The sequence below is a fragment of the Cygnus olor genome, chromosome 3 (assembly GCF_009769625.2).
Source record: "Cygnus olor isolate bCygOlo1 chromosome 3, bCygOlo1.pri.v2, whole genome shotgun sequence".
NCBI lineage: Eukaryota > Metazoa > Chordata > Aves > Anseriformes > Anatidae > Cygnus > Cygnus olor.
Window position 1 is genome coordinate 90,389,788 of NC_049171.1, and position 21,567 is coordinate 90,411,354.

The window sequence follows — 21,567 nt, forward strand, 5'->3', positions numbered from 1 at the left end:
AACTGAATTCAACTACTTTCTGAGCATTTGGCTTGAAAAGCTTCCAAAGGGCAACTACTAGATGGTAGTGGTTAGGAGTCCTGCTGTGGCTAAAATCCCATCCTGTTCCCACAGAAATCAGTGGTCAAACATCCACTGACTTCAGTACAAGCAGCTGAGGGGTACAAAGGGAACAATTCTGCAAAGCCCTGAACTTCTGAAGAATTAAAATCCAGACTCAAGTTTCTCAATTTGGATAGTCTCCAGGAGCAAAAACTTATTCCCAAGCAGTGAAGTAATGAGGCTGTAGAGTAGCTGTCTAGGGAATGTCTTGGAGCAAGCCAGTGCATTAGGAACAGCCCCATCTTACCTGGTATGGGAACCAGCAGACATACGTGTCCTTTGTACTTGTCACCATCTCTGCTGGTGTTAATGCAGAGATGGTGTCTATGCTGTGGATGGTACTAGAACTGTGAACAGTCATAAGCGCTACCAGTCAAGAGCTTTTCTTTAAGGTTGCTTTTATTGGTGTTTTGTACTGTGAATGTGGCTGAACACTGGCACAGGTTGGCAGTTTGTGGGGCTCCCATCCTTGGAAACACTCAAAACCCAAGCTGACACCATCCTGGGCAGCTTGCTCTAGCTGACCCTGACAGTGGGGTTGGACTAGACAGCCTTGAGAGAACTCTTCAAACTATTCTGGGCTGCTGTTACCAATATTGCAGCATTAAAACCCAGCTACCTGCCTGTCCCAGCCTCACCTCGAAAGCAGCAGCTGAAGTTATGAGGATTTCTTTCACACTCAGTTTGTGAACCACATCTTGACACTTTCCCTTTCCTCAACTCCTTAGGGTATGTAGAGGGCATCTTGACCATATGAATGTTTCTGTCATGTCCCATCTGGGGTTGGGAAGTTGGGCCATACCTGAAAAAGATCCTTGGTAGCACATCTTGCCTCTAAACGCAGTTTTTAATCCCCCTTTCAGACCAAACCCATGCTTTTCTTGTTCTTAAGGTGGTAGTTTGAGTTGTCATTTCACACTTTCCTTTTCTCTTTTCTCTTCCTCTACCAGTTGCTCAGAACTTGTTTATCAACTTCTGAATGAAAGGTGTGTCATGGCTCAGTGGCTCACCCCATCTCCAGCTGCTCCAAGAATTGTTTGGTCTGCTTCTTAAAGAAAACCTTTCAGCTCTTTTTTGTTAATCTAGGGATTGTTTTTTGTTTGTTTGTTTTTATTTGTTTTTAGTTTTACACTGCAATGTTTACAAAGAAAGGAAATTCTCTTTATAAGAGTGTGAAAGAAGCATTGTTGCCTGAAAAAAAAAATATATATACATATATATATATATATATTTTTTTTTTCAGTGAGGCTGCAGGCAGTGTGTTCGCTTTTGTCTTCCCTCTAGCCATTCTTTTTCTTCCGTATGTTTCATATAGATTAACCTCTATTGTCTGGTAAAATAGTGTAGACTTATAACTGTTTCTACCTTTCAGATAGGAACAGAATAAAACTTGTACTACTTGGGCGTGTGTGGTTTGGGAGTCTAATGGCCTAGCAATGGAAGAGAATGTATTGGAGCATAAGATGGGGCATCAGAGCCTTGGGAGATGAGGCTCTTTGTGTGTATAAAGCTATTGTGGGTTGTAATACTTGAGGGAACCCTGGCTGTTGTCTCATCTCACTAAGGCTTTGAGGGGAGCAAGGTACTCCAGCTATTCTGCTGTGTTTGTTTCAAAGCTCCCAGGTTTCATCCCCAACAACTTCTGAACATGATAAGCCAATGCAGTTGGCCTTTCAGCTTTGTACAGATCCCTTCCCCTCATTCTGCTTGCGAAAACTGTATTGATGGAGAAACACATGGCACAGCACAGGCCAAGCCTGGAGAGGACTGTACATCACTGTACATCCGTTCGTACTGATACGCAACATTATTCTTTTCTGCCCAGGGTAAGTTTTGTTTTTCTCAGGACTGTTGGAAACCAGGTGGTATAGAGGGTGAAGAAGAGGCCTGAACATTTGGGTGGGACTTGTTTAAGGAAAATTTTAGCACTGTGACCCTAGTGAGGTTGCGCATCCAAAATGCTGGAGGAGAGCCATTAAACAAAGTGGCATAAAATAAACTCACTGTGCATGTTTTCATACTTACGTCCTCGGCTACTTTTGGTGTGTTTATCAAAACATCATGGGCTTTTGGGTCGGTCTAATGGTGGGAATGAGAACAGGGAACGATACATATCAGGACCATATTAAAGCTTTCTTTTAGGCCCTCTACCTTTAAATCTCCTTACCAAAGTAATTCCTTTTAGAAATGATTTGGGTGATGGTGGTGGGGTGCTTGTTTATTTTTGTTAGCCTACAAATATTTACTGTGTGCAAACACCTTGCACTGAAAGCAAAGGATATGCGACCAAAGCAGTGAAAGAAGCTTACAGTTTTGACTCTCATTTTAGTAGCTGAGCTTCAAGTATATGTTCTACCAGCCAAATTTGTTATCTATTTTTAATGTGTTTATTCACAAGTTATTTGTGGGAGCTTAACTGACCAGCAGAACAGGAGGACACTGTTTTATTATTGACTGGCTGTCTGACAGCGCCTTGGGTTGTGAATGCATCAAAGTTATTCATGGATGGCTGATACTGAACAGCTCATGTGGTTGTTGAGCAGCTCCTCAAATGAGTTTGTTTCCATGGGGTTGTCTGAGAAGTGGTAGGCAGGCGAGAGTCATTTTGTTTAATGAGCTTCAAGGATATAGCAGGTGAAGAGAATCTGCAAATTGAGGTAAGAAGCAAAGACAAAATATTCATTTAAAACCAGCTAAGACACATTCATAACGTTTTGGCATAACTCCACAAGTTCTTCAGTCAATGGGAAAAAGTCTGAATCTGAGGTCACTTTCCCTTTTTTGTATCCTCTCCAGTGTGAGTGCTGCTTTTCTGCTGCTGCACTGTGACACATTGAAAATATCTGGGTGAAGGAGAACAGTGAGAAAACTGCACCTAGGTCTTTGCTGGTGGTGAAGATACGGGCACAGGATGGAGAGGGCTGAAGGTTATTGCAATGCAGTCCATGATGTATTACTGCGGTACGGCACTGAACATCCAGACGGTGGCTGGTAAAGGTGCAGAGGCTCCCCTCAGGGTCCAGAGAGAAGGGGAAGCTTTGACTTTCTGTGCAGTATGAGAGCAGCTTCTGCTTGCAATGATGACTCTTCCCTCTCTTTATGATTTGAGGCAATTTGATTGAGGTTTTGTAAGCAACATGAGAGAGTATTCCTGGGCAAGGATGGCTTAATGGGAAGGGTGGAAGGGTGGCTGAAGAATAAACCTAATACTGACACTATGGCATATATTGCTTTGTCTGTGGTCAGGGACTTTAACAGAGTTAGGATTAAGGTTGGAAACTAAACCTTTTTGGAGTACATCCAGCTGGACAAGAGGTCTGTGCAACACTAACCATGTACATGAACACTTTCTTGCTCCAGTGTACCACCTCAAATTTAGATTTAGATTTTGGCTTCACTATGTTGCTCACTTCTTGAAGTAGAGTGAGGATAACAGCTTTATAGCCCAAATGAAAAGGTGTTTTATCTCCAATCTGTTTCTTTTAAATCTCAGCTATTAAAAGAAAAAAGTTTCTCTGTCAACACTGCTCCTAGCATAGTCAGATTTCCTTTTCCTTTTTAATCATAGAAATTGCATGGGTGAATGCAGTTAAAAAATAGGCATTCATACCAGCCCCTACTGAAGTATGAATATGACTTGGAATACATTCCCCAGGAGTCAGGAAATGATGATTTGGATGCTCTACTTTGATGTTGCTAAAATCAGCTCCAGAAGACCTTTGCAGAAAATGAAATATTCCATTTTCTAAGAAAAATAGTCTCAGGTGCCTACCTGGCATAATTCCACTGAAGGACATTTCGCCAGTAATGAACTGAGTCCAATTTCTGTTTGGAAGAGCTGGTGTCTTGTTTTATGAAGTTACGTGTTTCCATCAGCATTAATAGGAGTCTGTTATAGCCTCGGGGTGGAAATTATATAAGAAATGTATGTTGTTTACTCATCTGAGGAATGAAAGGCTCTTGCAGAATCTCTATAACTTAATTCCAATAATACGTGCACCCTGAAATTACTGAAATTATCAAGGGATAAGGTGAACAAAATTTTGAGTATCCCTTCTGATATCTTCCTGTAAAGAAGTATGAAATGCTTCTTTCTTCTTTCCTTTTATCTTTCCTCCTAGTTTTATCTACAGAAATGTTTTCTGGGATTCCCTAACCAAGATCTTAAGTCATTCCATTTAGAGTGTAAGACACTTTGTACCTGATAAGAGATTTCCTCAGGAGTGACCTCAGCCTAAATATTTGAAGAATTGAATACAAAGGCATGAGTACATTTTCTTGACTGAACTATTGGCTGGTTGATTACTGATTTTACCTCCACACCAACATTTGTGTCCACAACAGCACACGACTAGCTGTAGTGCTCACACATTATGGGAGCATTCTAGCCAGAAAACAAACGAACAAAAAAACCCCCTTTCATCTTGCCCTTTGTTCCATTTCCTGTGATAAGCAGATTCTGTGTTCATTTCTTTACTAACTCAAGCTCAAACTTTGGTCCTTAGAGATACTCCTTCCTGCTTTCAGAACGCTTTCTTTGGTCCAGAGTGGTCAGTTAGAGGGTAGAGACATCTCATTTCCAAGATGTTGTCAGTGTCGGTTCCTCTCTATTAAAAGTGTCAAAACTGCTTCTCCAGGTGTATCCAGTCCCAGTACTAAAGCTTATTATTGTTGTTTCCCTTGGGCAATGTTATATTTTCCAACCTCTTTTCCACAGAGGTTTCCTAACTGCTCTGAAAATCAGTTCCTTGCAGGTGACCTGGTGGTTATCATGCTGGCACTTGATGGTTGAGATCTCTTGCCCATGTAGTTGTACTATTGCAATTCACATGGAGGGAAACTCTTACTGTAGGAACATTCCAGTAAAAGCTGGAAACGTATCCTGCAATATTGATATGGATATGAAATGTGCTTTGGGGATTAAGAAGAGTTAGTGCTGCTATTAGTAGGCCCCATTGGAGATGAATTGTTTCCTTATCGTGCATGACCTCTTAAAAATGTAGAAAATCTTTGTGTGTGTTTGAAATCTCAGCATGAACAGGATATTCTAAGACCTCGTGGAGTCTCTTGCCTGTCTAAAGAACTTTTTTTTTCTTGGAAACAAAAGAACGTTCCTTTAAACTACTATCCACACCGACGCCCCTCTCTAGACTTGCATTGCTCAGTTTGAGTTGTTTAGTTCTGGGGTTATCCCAGTGGAGCTTTTTGTGATTAATAGCTGATAACAGTGTAAACCCAGCACTAAGAACATTTCCTGGGCAGTAGCCACGCTTCTTACAGGCTCCATTTGACTGATGATAGGGTACGCGCAGAGCAAGCACTAGGGAAGAGGTCGCCCTGAAGAGTGTCTCAGTGGTGTGGGTTCAGTGTTTGCATTACACATCTGCTGGTTTATCTTCTTTTCAGAAACGGAGTTCCTTCTATCTACAATTTCCTCTGTTTTAAGCATTGCCAGGCACCACTGTAGTGTATTTGTACCCTCTGCTTGTATTATGCATAGCTAAGGAAAAATATAAATTCAAACAAAGGAATTCAGTAATGTTAGATAATGCCCTTTTCATATCGTATTTGCTGGTCCATTAGCCAACAGTTAAAATTTAGTGATAGCCTGGCAGCCTGCATGCAGATTTTTCAGTTGTATATAAGGTATTTCTGCTTGAATTTGCTACCCAGTCTGCATATGTAGTTGGTCTCATTTTTTTTTTTCAGAGCTTCTGACATCTTGCAGTTCCACTGATTATGCTGGAAGGTAGGTACAAAGTGCCATGTGAAAAGTCAGGAGCACTTCCTTGTTCAGAGGGCTTTCTGTGCAGGCAGAGAATCAAATGCTGGTACAACTTCGTGTTACTGGAAAGGTTTTGGTGCTGGTTGCCTGTGTCTTCTCAACAGCAAGAAGAAATTGGAGAAACTGTAATTTCAATTTTTTCTTGCAGTGAGAAATAATCTTGCATAATATGTATTTAGTTTAAAAATGTCCCTGCACAGTCAGGGCAGAAGAGCCAAGACCTGAATAAGTTTTAAGAGGCAATGTTTGACTGTTTGCTGTCTTTAGTTGTATGTATAGCATCCCCAAATTTAAGATGTAATGTATATGTAATAAATACTGATTTAAGTGACTTTTAAATATGCCTTCAAAGTATCAGTCAAAACAAAATGTATCAGGTAATGATTTGGATCAAATCCTATGCAATCTATCAAATAATTCAGTGCTGTACAAAACTAGAGATAACAAGCAGTGATATTGGTACATGTTCTGCAAAGTCATGCATAACCACACATAATAATAATGTTTGCAGCCCTAAGGGGATAAAGATGATGTTCCTTCCCTAAGAGAGGGTAGAGTTCTGTCCTGTTTGTATACAATGAGCCTTCTTTTCAAATCATGTCAAAGGACTGTGTACCCGGATCAAGTGGCTGTTGAGAAGCAGGGTGTTTTTCTTCTTCCCCCCTTTTTTTTTTTTCTCTAGCGTTCAGCTGTGCTGGGGAGTTAAGGGAATTTTATAGTGCAGTCTGGTTTTCTGTGAACTGTAGTCAAATCTTTGTCAATAAGATGCAAGAGCTTTGGTTCAGAAGTTGAAAGAACTTGCTGTGTCTTTGAGCAGGCTATGGGCTTGCCGCAGGTACTTAGAGGTCCAGAGATAATACCCAAACATCCGCTGTATGCAGCTTTTCTGCAGTCATTAGGCAAATGACTTCTCCTTGGGGAAGAACAGGGTGTTGGTCAGTTACAGTTCTAGGAAATCTTCCCTAGTTATACTTCAGTACTTAAACTTTTCTTAATCGTGGACAGTAAAGGGCCTTGAGGTGGACGTGGCCTCTTGCCACGAGAATGTGGGAGACCAGAACTAACAATTCGCAAGCTGGAGAAAGCAGTAAAATAGAGTTGGTAGTGACTGGCATGGTGTGCACGGGTACCACGTTCTTGTGTGCCATATGCTCTATACCATGTCATCTGTGGATATGTACTGCTATAGAGAAGATCCTCACATTGGGTATTTTAGGGGGGGTTCCCCCCATTCTCCTCCATCCTTCCTTTTACCACGCTTTTTGCAACATGCTGCTGCTGGCAAAAAGAGCTCACTGATTATTCAAGGAAGGTGGCTGGTTTTTGGTAGCAGTTTCTTTTTCAGACCCTCATAATCACTACCTGTGTGATTCAAAGCATTATCTCTATGGAATTTGATCTAGATGTAGATGAAGACTTGTTCACCCTAATGTCATAAAACACCAGCCCTGAAACCTAAAGCAGCAGGTCACAGCTCTGAAACCAGCTTTCAGTGTTGGTGTACAGTCTCCTCCTATAAATATTACAGCAGCCAGAAAATATATTTTATCTGGATACCACTTAAAAATACACACAGAAAACAACCCAAATCCTTGAGCAGAGCTCTTTCCAAATATCCATTCTTCACGAAGACACGTTAGGTTAAAAGTTCAACAATTTCACCAAGCTGCTGGCTTGGAGTCCAAACCTACTTGCGTAATGTTGAGGTTTCAGGGCAATGAACCCACATTATCCCTTGTCAGAATGTTGAACAAAAATAAAAATGCTGGAATAAAATACTGTATGTGACCTTTTCTTAATTTCATTTTCTGGAGTGAATTTATTGTTGGTGCCAAATTGACAACCATGGAATCTGAGTAGCTTAAAAAACAGGTATATAAAATCAGTGACACTTTGACCCTGTCTCTGCCTTGACCTAGAGAAACCATCCCTAAGATGGAGAGAGCATTAAAATCTCAAGACTTGTTCCCTTTGTGCTGCATCTAACTGACTGTCTTTTCAATTTACTGGATCACTAAAGAAACCTTTTAGCTATCATCGCAATCAGCTGCTTTTCAGTATATGGAACTGAACTGAAAACCACCACCATTATTTACATGTTTGCAGTGACAATCAGAAATACACTCTACTTTGGCTGTTGCGCTAAATAGGAAAGCAGCAGATCTGGAAAGTGGCTTTCCCAGGTGGCATTGCTAAACAGAAGTTTTAACGAGATCTGTACCACCCCCCAAAAAATGGAAAAGTTCACGTTGTCTCTGTTGGATTTCTCCCCAGTTATACACATTTACTATAAAGACCAAGTTGCTCTTTCCAATGACAAAACTTGAGGAAAAATTCACCAGTGCACATAATTGATTTGCCCATCAATAGGGAAGATTATGCCTGTACACCTACATCTGTGGCTGGCTGTCCATGGTTATAATCAAGGCATATTTCCAGTCAAGTCAAGCTTTGATGTCCTGTACTGGCCCTGAACCCAATGTTAGAATGGAAATCAATTTTTGTACTCTGTGATGACATCGGACCAGGGATGAAATATTCTTCTGCTAATTGTCTGAAAAAGAAAACAACATTTTACATGGAAATGACCTGAAGTTTGGGAAGATGTAATTGGACCTTTACCATTTGTTTGTTTTTCTTGGAGCACACTGGCAGCTCTTACAGATTATTTCTCTCTCAGCAGAGGCACTCTAATGCCCTCAGCTGCTTATTTTGTCTGGAAAATTCAGGCACCCAGGATAACGATGACAACAACAGGCAACATTTTGACTCCCAAATCCCCTGGCAAAGTAGTTACATCATGTCTGAAAATAGTTGGGCAATGACAGAATGGAAAAATTACAATGACTCAAACAAGACAGGGATGCTCTTAGTAATGGGATTTTGTTCATTCATTCTTCTGAAGGTGGTGGTACATAATGCTACTGGGAAACTCTTAACCGATAATCCTTGTGACTAAATCCCACTCTTCCCAATAGACACACTGCAAGATGTCAAGTCCTTAGACCAAGTTATTGTACTAATCTACCCTACCAGTATTCCTGGTCTTTTGGCATAGAGGGATGAGTGCGACAGTTTGTTCTCCAGATCACTCTATCCTTGGCTTCTTTCTTGAGGTGACCAAAACCTTGGCTCTGGGGTGTCGATATCCTTTCTCTGGAGCTGGTCTTATGGACAGAACTGATAGCTATTACTAATTAGGGCCAGTTTCAGACCGATGGCATTAAAGGCATTTGATATTGTAAGACCTGTAAAAGGCCTAGTGTTTCATCTTACTGTAGACGAAATAAAGTCTTCTGCGTTGGAACTGTACGAGCCATGTGCTGGTTCTGGCAATCAGCGTGTATGTATGCTTGACAGATGTCATCATGATATATTTCATTTTCAGTCTGTGAATTTATTATATCAGATAAAGGGTTCACCTTGCTCCAGCTTCCAATGTGCTGGTCCCTTGTTTCTCCTGTGAAATTGCATCATTGTCATACTGAACACCAACGGAGAGAAAAGAAAGTTGGAGAGTCTAACCCAGGCTATGCTGTCTAAATCCACAGCTTGCAGAAGAGGCAGTTCAGGCCAGCTCAGTTGGGTAGTATAAATGAAGCTTGGATCACAGTCCTGTCCTGAATTTCATGGCCCTAAGATTACAGTATATTCCTGGGAAGTCCTAAAACCAACATTTTTATCACGTGATTGTTTTCAAGAATAAAATCTGGGTATTGCAGAGTACGTTTGCAAATTCTTCCTGCTGGATGGTCTTCTTGGTTATGATTGCATCCGGGGGTGACATCTGTGGGGTTTGTGGGATTCTTTTCCCATGTTTGCTTTTATGTAGTTTATTTCCCACAGGCTCTTACAATCACAGTGATTTGGAGAAGAACAATGACATACAAACCAACCCATCTAGTGAAGTTAATGCTGTGGCAGGGGAAACCATCACATAAATTCCTTTATTTCATAAAACATAAATTTATTCACACTGGATTTGCAGACACTGCTACATGCTGCCCCTACAGCTGTGTCACTACTGGGGTGTGAACCGTGGTGTCCCGAACAGATTCTAGTTGGGTGATTACATTCTGCAAACCAACTGTTTTTATTGTTGTTTGTAGAGTACCATAAATCTACTTGGCACTATACAATAAATGATTTGAGTTAAGTATGTAAGTAAGATCCTACCTTGGAGAAGCTACGACCCCTGTGTGTTGGCTAGGGCAACTATAATTCAGCAAACATAAAACATACACAATGTAGTGCAGTCTTTACAGCATGTGTCATGCAGTGGCTGTCTCTCTCTCTTTTTTTTTTCTTTTTTTTTAATACTTGCTTTAAAAAAGAGAGGATTTTTGCAGTTTGAGGTGCATGGAGTGGGTACTAGAAGCCATCTAAGAGTTGTCATGAAAGAAAGCGAGGATATTGGAATGGTATGGAAAAAAGTAGAGAACAAAAACTAAGCTGGTAGAAAAGAGTGGGAGAACTAAGATTAGAACTGAAAAGTGTTGTTCTTCCTTGGCCAATGGAGAAGCTTTTTTTTTTTTTTTTTTTTTTTTTTTTTTCCCCACCTCAGTTTTTGGCCACTTTTATTCTTTTGCCACTTTTTTTTTTCTTTTTTTTTTCCCCCCATAGAAGGCAATGGGGCAATATTTAATGATATATACAAACAGAAAAAAAATGTGGTTTCTGCTGAGAAACGAAAATTAGGAAAAGTAGGTAACAGTACAGACTTTCTTAGAAGGAAGTGTATGTTCAGTATCTGCAGATGTTACTGAAACTGTAGTGCTGCACTTCTAAAAGACTTGGAAGTAGTGACAGAGAGGGGGCAAGGAAAGCAAGACAGTGGGCTCTAGAATACTGTATTCAAACAGAAAGGTTCCTTGTGTCTGGGGGTATGCAGTCCCATTGGATTCACCACCTAAAAATAGCAGAAGGGTTGGGCCTGTTGAGAGTGAGGTGTTGGCAAGCTTGCCTGTGCACAGAATTGATGAATTAGGATGGGAACCTACGGTACAATAAGCACTAGGGAAAATGTATTTCAGCCTCCAAGCTTGCTGTTTAGTCAGACATCTCTGCCTCCCCTCTTGGCCAAATATTCTGTATGCTTAGACACTGTGGTGATGAAGGATATATGCATATTGGATAAACACTTAGGTTGTTAATTTTAGTTTTGTCTGCAGTTTAATCTGCAATGGTCACATCGCCATTCACAAATGTTGCAGATATACTTCCATCTAAACAATATACAGGATTTTTGCCTTTGGTGTCTAAGAGGACAGATTAGTTTTGACCCTTCAAATTGGGTGGAGTCAGAGTTATAATAAACTAGTAAATTTGTGAAAATAAAGTAACTTCTCGGCAGGTAAGAGAAGGAATGGGTTGGTCAGTCATCTCAGACAGATGTAGAGAATTACTGATCTGTACTTGATTAAAAGGTGGAAAAAATGTGTAAGGACAACAAATAAACACTAGGAGGATTTGTGATGTTGACTAACTACTTCATTGCTTTCTTTGCTTTGGGTTTTGAATCTTGATTTCACTGTTCTTTTGAAAATGGTTTTCTATAAAGGTAAATCATTGGATTGGGAGGGATATGAAGAATGTGCTGGTATTTCTGTGGTATTTCGTTTGCTTGTTTTGTTTTGTTCTTTGGCCATTCCCAAATGAACACAGTGAAAGAGGTGCAAATTAGCCTTTGAGGAAAGAAAGAGGGTTCTTTATAGCTTTTTTGTGTTGGTCAGTTGGTGTCAGGTGAAAGGTAAAACACTATTGGATTTGTGGGCATTAACAGACTAATATTAGTAGTCATTAGTCATCCAGCGCATCCCGAGCTTCATTAAAGAATTAAAAATAAACAGATTTTTGGCAGACATGTTGCACTAAGTAGGTTTCTGGATATAGTTACACCTGACAGTCTTCAAATAGTGCTTGCGTTTTCTCTCATCCCAGGCCATATTTCCTAGAAAAAAAATAATAATGAAAATTACATTTTGATTAGTATTTATAATATTTAATGCTATGTATATAGCAGGAGACAAGCTGTAGGTGTGTGGGATATTTTGGAATTCTGAGTTATGTCAGTTTTGATGGGGCCAGAAAAATGGTAAGAGACAGCCTGGGAGCTTGTGCCATGAAGCAGCCTGGCAGGTGGCTGAGACTGAGTGGAGTAGAGCGCCAGGGCTGGCTCGCAAGGTCCTTACTCCACCTTGAGATCTGTCCCCTCATTTTGATGTGGTGTTTGTCGGGACACCCATGAGCTGGCCTCAAAACGTGCAGTGTGTGGCAAGCCAAGCTCTCCCCTCTGAAGGAGCCATTGAGCATGGGCTGTGGCCCACAAGCCCTACATACGCGGCTGTGGCTGCACAAGGCCTCTTGTGCTTTCTAGGGTTTTCCTTCCTGTGATCCATTGATCTGTTTGCTCAGGTCTGGTGCCTTCCTGTTTGACACAGTAGGCAGGTGTGCTCCTCAGGAAGGACTGCCCTCCTTCCTGAAAGAAAGACTTTGACTTAGTGGGTTTTATGTAGTTGGTTATTTTGCTGCTGTTTTGTGCCCTAGAGGCCAGGACTCCTAACTGTGCAGGCAAAACAAAATCAAAGGAGCTAAGTTAAATGCAGATGGAACAAATGGATTGCTCGCACACTCTCTCCCTTCGTCACCCCCCATGCTGCAAATGCCTCATATTACACACGACATCTGTCATGTTACATGTGATGTGTGGAACATGTGCATGGTAATTGGAACACACCATGAAGCCCATAGTTACACCATCTGTGTACTGGAGAAGCAATGTGGTCCAGGGAACTGAGTATAGGATTAGGAGAACGGAACTGTTCAGCTTTACCCAGTTATGTACATTTTGATGATTTTCAGCATGGTGCTTATTTTCTTGGTTTCACAATCCAGTAAGTGAAGTTGAAGGTAGCTATTATAATACCACGAAGTTCTGATGGTTTCTTAAATAGTTGAATAATGTAGAAATGTAACTTGGATTTGGGGTGGTGATATTGGTTTCTGCTCCAAGTCAGTCCAGATTCAGGTTTCTTTCTACTTCTGCAACATTGCATCAAATTTATACATTCCATCCTGCTGTAGAAATAGAGATCTACCAGGGAAATGGAAATGGCTCACTTTGTTTCCTCACCTGTTAGAATAAACTAGTGGAGATAATGATTCTGCATCATGCTGTCCCATTCTTCCTACGTAGATGAGAGCCTAGGCTACACCCACTGACATTTTGCATCTGGTGATGATCAGTAGGGATTCAGCTGTGGAAGAGAGTGCATCAGTGGTTTCCATTAATGCTTCCTTATGTTGCAAACTGTTTTCTCAGAGCTGTGTGTGAGTTTAGTCAACCCACAGAGTTCTCCCTCTTCTGTTTTCCAAAAGATAGTGGGTAAGAAAGTCAGTTTCTCCGTTTTGGTTATGGTTATGCCCTGGCTGTTTGCTATGGTGAAGGACAGGGCAGTGAGGTAAAAACTCACTCAGCTCTCTTAAACAGCATTGCTGCTGGCACAGCATTTTCAGGTGTCTTGCTCTTTGTGAAACACTGTCCGGTTAGGATATTTTTGCATGAAAAATGTAATTTCTGAGAGAGAATGAAGAAATGAGTGAGACTGGAGAAACAATTAGGAATCTGCAATTGAAAGAGGAGCCTTGTGTGCAGCAGGGATCCCATCCCATGTGGCTAAAACTTCTGATAAGACTTCAAAAAAAAAAAAAAAGCATTAGCTTAATTATGTTTGGTAACTGGGCCAAATGGTTTAGAAATGAACACGTACGCTCTGTCAGGGGAAGAGGACGTTGTTATAATTAGACCTTGGGCAAAGTTCCAGACTGTGACTCCTGACCTGAGTCGAACCACAGATGGGGCTGGGAAGCACGAGGGGGCTCGCTACGAGGCGAGGATGTGTGGTTAGCTGTTGAAATGACAGCAAGTTCTTCGGGTTGTGTAAAAGGGCAAGATAATGCAACCGAGAAGAGCTTGTGAAGGGAGTTATGTTGAATAGTGGGATTCCCTCCAGAGAAAGATTTCCGATTGATTCTCACAGGAGGTGTTTAGAAATGGATAATTGCACATTTGTTTCATTTCTACAGTTGCCTTGCTTGTAAGAAGTTGAAAGATAACAGATCTTTCTTTAGGAAAATAAAAATATAAAACTTCCTGTTATTTTTGTGAGCTTTTAAAAGAATTTTTATGAGAGCTTTGTTTTTGGTTACCACTCTGAAAAATGAAAGATGTTTGCTTCATCCTTCTTTTTCCCTTCTTCCTTCTTTTTCCCTTTTTCCCTTGGAAACACATTTTTTTTTTCCCCCAGGTTTGATTCTTGAAAAAGAAAAGGCAAAGAGAAAGAAAAGAAGAAAAAAAATAATGACTTGGAGGGTATTGGGGTATTGGAAAATGTTTATTTTGTTCAAAACTATACTCACAAACAAAAAACAAGGAGATGTAATTGGTTCTTAAATAGGATAAACAGTAAATATAATAAACATTTCTTAATACTGAATAGCATAACCAGTTACTTAAGTAAATGCTTCTCTGCATCCTGTGGTTGGCAGCCTTAATCTTTAGAAAGACAGTGCTCCCACCTAGAAATATATATTAATTTATTCAGTCAGTGATTCAATTCTAAATTACCTATGCTGGACTCCTTTCTAGCAGTTCTCTCCCTCTCTCTCTCTCTCTTTTATTTTTTATTTTTTATTTTAAATCCATCTAGACACCTCACCTCTCTAGAATTACAGTGTTGTAGCAATACAGAAGGGCCATGTAACCCCTCCGTGTCAGTATTAATCTCCTGCATGCCTCTTAGAGATGGACCTGGAAAATGCCAGAGTACGGGTTGTGCAATGGAATGATGTTCTATGAAAGCGATGCACTACAAGGCTTCTCCTTGTGTGAGCTCTGCGTACTTTTGCAAAGTAAGCAAAGTTGAGTAGCTTTGTTGAGTGTCTTAAGTATGGATCCTAAGGAACAGGTACCAATTTCATAAAAGCATTGCAGGAACAAGCCCGTGTATTTTTCAGTATTATGGATGAAGAAGGCCTACAGAATGACTGCTCATCTCTGGTGAGCCTGCTTAAGATGAAAGCTCAATGATAAAACATCAGTTCAAGGCATCCTGTGGTGCCCTGACCAAGGCAGTACTTAACCCACAGGAAATGCTGACCTTCATGGCCTTTTCTGTAGTACTTATTTACTGGTAAGGTGCCTCTTTTGGAGGGGTGCTTACCAAAATCTTGACCTGAGCTCATAAAGAAAGCTATTATGGTCCTATTGCATCAGTGTTTGAGCCAGTTTTTCCAAGGAGGATTCACTCTTCATGCTCCCAGAGGATCCTGGTCCTTTGGTGGTTGGTGAGGAAGTATCTCAACAGTAGATCAGAATTTAGTTGCGACAAAATTGATGGAAATGTAGTTATACTGGATGTAAATCAGGCTTGACTCATTGGTATGAGTTCCTTCCAAACTAATGGTATGTCAAAATAATGGGTTCTGGCCTCATCCATGGCCAGGCTACCATAAAGGACATTGCACTCAGAGAAGTCCCTGAGGAGATGATCTACAGTGAACAAGATCAACTTCTTCTGAAGTTCTCTTGTGAAATCTTCTAAGAACTCAGGCTTTTAATCTACCCCACTGAGAGGAAATTAAGTTGTGTACATCATTGTGCTAGAACTAAGGACGTTTTGCTTTTTGTGAGATCAGTGTCAGAGGCCAGGTTCCGGGGTTAAGCTGACCTTTGGCCTCTCTTAGTGAGAATCTAATGATTTTATCAATGTGCTGGTGAAGGTGGCATCACACTGCTCTGTTGGGTCCTGCTGAGAGATAGCACCCATTGCAAACCTGGCGTGCAGAGCAAAGGAAAACAGGCATGCACAGGGCCTGATACCAGCTCAGGCTGCATGAGAGTTGGTGTCCCCCGGTGTGTAAAAGGAGGTGCTAGGTAAGTTAGGTCCAGCACAAAGAAACCTTCTGATTCTAGCCAAGTGCATAGTGCATCGAGGCTGGGGGTTTGGGGTTATTTTTTTTGTTTGCTTGTTTGTTTTCTTTTTTTATTCTTAAGCAAGTGTGCTCAGATTTCTATACAAAGTTTCCCTGGAGAGCTTCTGGCTGAATGCAGTATGTTAAGTCCCGCTATGCAACTGCTGACCTAAAGGTGCTTTTCCTAGCACAGCCACTTAGTCTCTCTGAGAGCTCAAAGCAGCCTTGTTCTGGCAAGCAAACAGGCCAAAGCATTGTGGGGCAGGTTAGGGCAGCAGCTGCTCCGATGACAAAGCTCAGCTGTGTTGCTGCAGTTACAGCATCCAGCATCCCACGGCTCCGTTCACCTGCCACCTCCCTCGCTGCTCCTCCGCCTTGTGCCCAGGGAGCTGGGCTTCGCAACAGGCTTTAATTATTTACTCTCTAAAGATATGGCTTATTCTGCAGATTAAGTGAAAAAGTGAAGTCCTTAAAAAATATAACACAAATAAGCCCCTGAGCTGTCAAACAACAAGTCCCTTAAAAGGGCAAAATATGCGGCTCTCTGTGGACTGCACAGATCCCTCCTTTCAAACTGCTGGCAGGAGGCTTCCTGTTTGGATGGGCTGTTCACAAACGGTGTTGTGTGGTGAAATCAGTCACTTTCCAAATCCAACTTCAGGCCTCCTTTTGCCTCCCTTTACGCTCCTGATACCAAAGCCCCTCAAGCCTGGGTCCTGTCAAGATTGGATCTGGCAGCTCAAATGTAAATCTGAAAGCGTGCATTAGCACTGTGCAATTTCTCCCCTGGATACATAAAGCAGCCCAAACTGGTTACGTGTGTTTGAAAACGTGATAGACAAAATGGTCCTACTGCAATAGTCCTGGCCATAAAGGGATAAGTGAATGTTTGCCAGTCTGCCTCCAGAGTGGTGAAAAAATGACTTCTGTTTTGTTGTTTCATAGTTGATATTTTTTGGTGTTGTTGTTTTATTTTGATCAAATGGCATGTCTTTGGAGGATTCTCCCATTCCTTCTGGGTAAATACTCCAGTACATACTTTAGTTCCTTTACTGTAGCAGTGAGCAAAACTCCAAAACTGGCATCCAACGATAGCATTCAACCTTGGCTGGTGAGCTTTACTGATAAATATGTCTGCTGGAAGATCACATGCTGAGTTAGTAAAACCTTTTGAGAAACTTTGGGAGAAGCAATTCTACACTGCCATTCAAGAACATGTTAATGGTTGGACTTGATGATACCTTGTCTAGCTTGAATGTTTATTGTGCTCTTTTGTATCTCAAATCCTTCTATCCCAGCTATTACACCAAGGATGACCATTGTAATTGCAGAGAGCTGCACAGATCCGGTGGAGTCTTGCTCATCTTTTTTTCCCCTCTTTTTTTTTTCCCTGCAGAACATGATCAGAAGATAGCATCATACACGATGATCATGGCCCCCCGGAAGAGGAATCGTCATGCGCTGGGGTTTCTTTGTTGTTTTGGAGGTAGTGACCTCCCTGAAATCAATCTCAAGGACAACAACCCCCTCCAGTTCCTCGAGTTTTCTGTCCCAATACCACCAGCAGAGGAGCTCAATGCCAGGTTCTCTGAACTTGTGGTAAGTTTCTGCTGGCAGATTGTTATGTTTTAGTGGGTGGATGAATTATGCAAAAAAAATAACAAATTATAACAAAATGCTTAAATATGGTGATTTATTCTGACAGGACTTTTTCAGGTGTGGGATTGAGTGTATTAGAAGAAACCTTGTAAGTTCTCTAGAGAACGGATCCCTGACAGTCAATAAGGACTATACTGTTTTATTGATTGGCAACATACTGCTGATGAGGCATAACAATCAGGTGACCATGCTCATTATGTTTCATCGGCCAGTTGCCTTTGATCCATGAACTGGTGCTATTGCAGCAGCAGATGCAAACATGAAAAGAAGCAGTTATTTCAGATGAACTTTGTTGTTTGCTTCTGTGGTAAATGTTGTTGTGGATTACTAGTAGCAGCCAGTTGCTATTCACGCCTGGCATCAAAAAGCCTTGCTATCTTTGCCCTCTTGTTCAGCATTTGTGTGAACCACTGCAGAGGTTGTAGGACTGTGCTGTTTTGGAATCTCCATCAGAAGGGTGATGACCATTTGATGCAATTGATCAGCTGTCTCATCATCACTCTGAGCTTGGGGGTTACGTAAAGTGAGGTACCTGTAATCTATGCCTGAGTTGTGCTACTGAGTGAGAAATAGCACAGAGCATATTGGATCTCAGAATGGAGGAGTTTGCCAAAAATCTTTCAATATTACACTTACATAACATCAGCCCAGTATTTTTTTTTTCTTTTTTTGTATGAGCATGGCTTCAAAGTGCCGTAGCAATAAAAATAGCTATATAATTTGGGTATGCAGGTGGAGGTGAACATATGGACAAATATAGTATGTCAGATCAAAGATATGGACAGCTGTAGTTTGTCAGATCGATGGTCTGCCCACCTAGCCTAGGCTACTATTTCAAATGCTGGTGAAAAGCAGATGCCCAGGGAAGAATGTAGAAAAAACAGATGCCCAGGATGCAGCCATAGAAAGGCCTTTGCCAGAATACTCTCCCACCATCTAGCAATTTGAGCTCAAAGCATTTCTTTGGTCAAAGCTGCTTTCTGTGTACATAATAAATTGGTATGAATTTCTTTTCTATGATATCTTTCTGACATCTCTAGGAGCTATGAAAATGTTTTAGCATTTACAGTGTTCAGTGGCAGGGTGTGGGAAGGAGATGGTAGGACTTGCAGTTGTTTCAGGAGGAATAGGGCATGAACAGAAGAAGGCATCTCCTTGCTTCAGACTAGCCAGCAGGTGGGGAATCTCTTCTTACGAGGGTGGTTCACAAAGTATGGGTCTATATTTAAGTCAGTTTGCTTTCTCTGTGAGGCTGCTTGAATTCCTCTTGGAAAATGCAGCTGACTGACTGGAGAATTGTGCGTGGTGACAGGTATCTGCACTGAGTAAGAGCATAATCTGTAATCTGCTCTGCTATTTATTTCTGATGCTGCTTAAGAATTGGTTTTCACATGCAAGGCTTTAACAGCTGTGTGAAAGTTCACCCCTATCCGATGCCATTGAAGCATTCAGTCTAGCCTTCCTGAAGATGTCACCAGCAGAGGTGCTTTGCTCCTGATCTTGGCTTGCCCTAACTTGAACTTGTCACCTTCAGGTCCTCGTGAAAGACCTGTTTGTATTTGCTGCTGGGCTTTTGCTTACTGAGAAGGGTATCAGGTTCTACGAGGGACTTGAGTTTGTGGCGATATTTAGGGTGCTTTTAGCTTTTGCTTTATGGCAAATATTTCTCTTCTATGTGCTTGTGGCAAAATAACTTGCAGCTGTCCTGTGGAAGTCTATTAAATGGTAAGATTTATAATGTTTTTGGTGCAAAATGTAATGACAAGTATACATGATGATCTGCAAAAAATTTTGGCCCAGGAGTTTGTGAGTTGTTAGTCTATGCTGTAACTTCTCAAGTGTGCTGACAGCCTGTAACTGGCATATATATTTCAAACAAATGAAGCCATTGAAATAAAAATGGATGAAATTTGTGTTCTTATATTTAATGATAGAACCCTACTCATCATTGCATGAGAAGTGAGCTGGGAGAGGAAAGTGCTACTTTTCAGAAGGTTAATGAAGTATATCACATTTTTATAAAGCATTCAGGTAGGATGGCTACGTGTGTCCGTAGGAGTTCCTGTGCAGGCAGGTGATGTGAGATCAGCAAGAGCTTTATGAGTAGGAGAACCTAGGAGAGAAACAGGGCTAGCAGAATGCAGAATTTGCCCAGAAGGGCTGGTTTGTCCACAGGTCCAGATTAATGCATGTTCCATGAGCCACTAAAATAAAACAGGCTACATTTATATTGACAGCTCAGATGAGATTTTAATTGGATTAGAAAGATTCAGTCTGTAAAATGTGCCAGTGTAAGTCAGCGACCTGGAAGTGCCTGAGAGGGCTCTGTGCTGCGTACCAGCCTCCCCACTGCTTATCTGTTAGGGTCTAGTCTGGGTGCACTTGTACTATATAAAAGACAGATTTGAGTGTAAAGCCTTTTGACCCAAATCCCCAAGTGAAATGATGACACCAACATCATCTGAGATCTGTAGTGAGAAATCATTTGTGTTTGCTCCCTGAAGCAGGCCCAGAGGGTAAATCCTCATCTTGCCATCTGCTCTACAAAGGGTATAATGAAACATATTGGTGTTCTTGAATGAATTTTTAAAAGCCCTATTTTCCCCTTGTTGCAGTTAAAATCTGGGGCATTGTCCTATACAAGAGTTAATGACAAGAAGAGCTAAGCCTAGCTGTTCTGGAAAAGCCTCCCCTGTGATGGGTTTTCCAGTCCAGTAAATATTCAGTACATTTCCACCCCCTTTTTGAGGAAAATGGGCACTTTGAGGTACTTGTCTCGTCTTGTGGTCTTTCAATTGGTATCATAAAAATGCAGTTGGAGATGTACGTTGTGCAAGAGGAGGAGACTGAGGAATTAGGAACATGTTGGGATCCTTTATTTGGATTGGAATCACAAACACCTCCAGAGCTTGTAAACCTGCTGGTGAAGAATCTGAGCTGAGGCAGGTTTACATGTGTGGGCTGCTCTCTTTTGGGGGTGCACCCAGATCAACCAGCCGAGGAATGACAGCTGCCCTAACTGGACTCTTTCCGAGTCAGTGGTTGTCAAATGACAAGCTGATGCTGATCTCAGCTGAAATGTCTGCTCTTGATGCTGCTCAACCAGAAGAACACTTCTAGGATGGATCTCAAGCATTTGTGTTGCTGCACATGTCTAAATGCGCAAGAAACAAAGCAAACAATTGCTTGTAACCACAAACTTTGCCCCTCAAAGGGCCACTTTCACGCTTCCAACTGAAAGAGGGGAAAAGAGCTGGCTTTAGCATCTCTTCTTCAATGAACAGGCAAGGAAGAGAAGCTCTACACAGTAGGAAGGGTATGTGGAGTGGCCCTGTACCTCATAAATTTTAAAAATGGCCCTACCTGACTGTCAAGGTTGTTCTAGCCAGCATCATTCTTTTTCCTTCAGTCTCTTCTCAGCTGGCACTGTGTGTACTACCATCTAGTAAAGTGCTGCTGCAGTTGGTGGTCTATTCAGCAAGTGCCAAGCTGGTTTTGTGCCTGCTGGCAAAAATGGCTGTGCTAAGCACATGTGTTTTTCCTTGCGCAGATTTATTGACTGAACAGGAACTGCAGAATAATCTGGAAGAACTATTGCAAGGCAAGGGAAAATCAATTTTTTCATGAAAATGCTTCTCCGACTCCTTGTTCAAATTTGTTAGCAGTAGTGTGTTCTCGCCACAGTGGATTCTGATTCCTTTTGTTCAATATTACAAGTCCTGGACTCTTCTTGTTTGTTACGATGGTGGGTTGCTTGACAGTAAAGGTGTTCCCATCTATCTCTCTCTTACAGCAGCAACTGGATCCCAAACTCAGACCATACTAAGAAGGGTAATGTAGATACTGGAAATTCAGGGAAAGAAGGAAAATGTAAAAATGTTATCACAGAGGAAAGAGCAGTGTAAAGTGTTCGTGCTTTTGATGTTTTTCTCTTTTTCCGTTGTTAGTGTCTCTGTTGAGGTGGTCATGGTGTTTGAGAAGGTGGAATTCAACATTGTGTATTTTAGGAGAGAAGTGGAGTTGTCATTTTAAGCTGCCATTTTCAAAGT

General features: G+C 41.4%; 1 protein-coding gene across 11 annotated transcripts in view; it reads left to right on the top strand.

The window, feature by feature from the left end:
• The window catches only part of DAAM2 (dishevelled associated activator of morphogenesis 2), a 208,752-nt gene that overhangs the window by 70,380 nt on the left and 116,805 nt on the right, over positions 1–21,567 (top strand). For 9 of the 11 annotated variants that reach the window (XM_040554425.1, XM_040554419.1, XM_040554427.1 and 6 more), the window contains 2 exons: positions 5,812–5,851; positions 17,256–17,458. In XM_040554425.1, coding sequence (XP_040410359.1) covers positions 5,842–5,851; positions 17,256–17,458 — 213 coding nt within the window. In that variant the 5' untranslated portion in view covers positions 5,812–5,841. The remainder of the gene's footprint in view (positions 1–5,811; positions 5,852–17,255; positions 17,459–21,567) is intronic. The other 2 variants (XM_040554430.1, XM_040554429.1) reach the window with 1 other exon arrangement.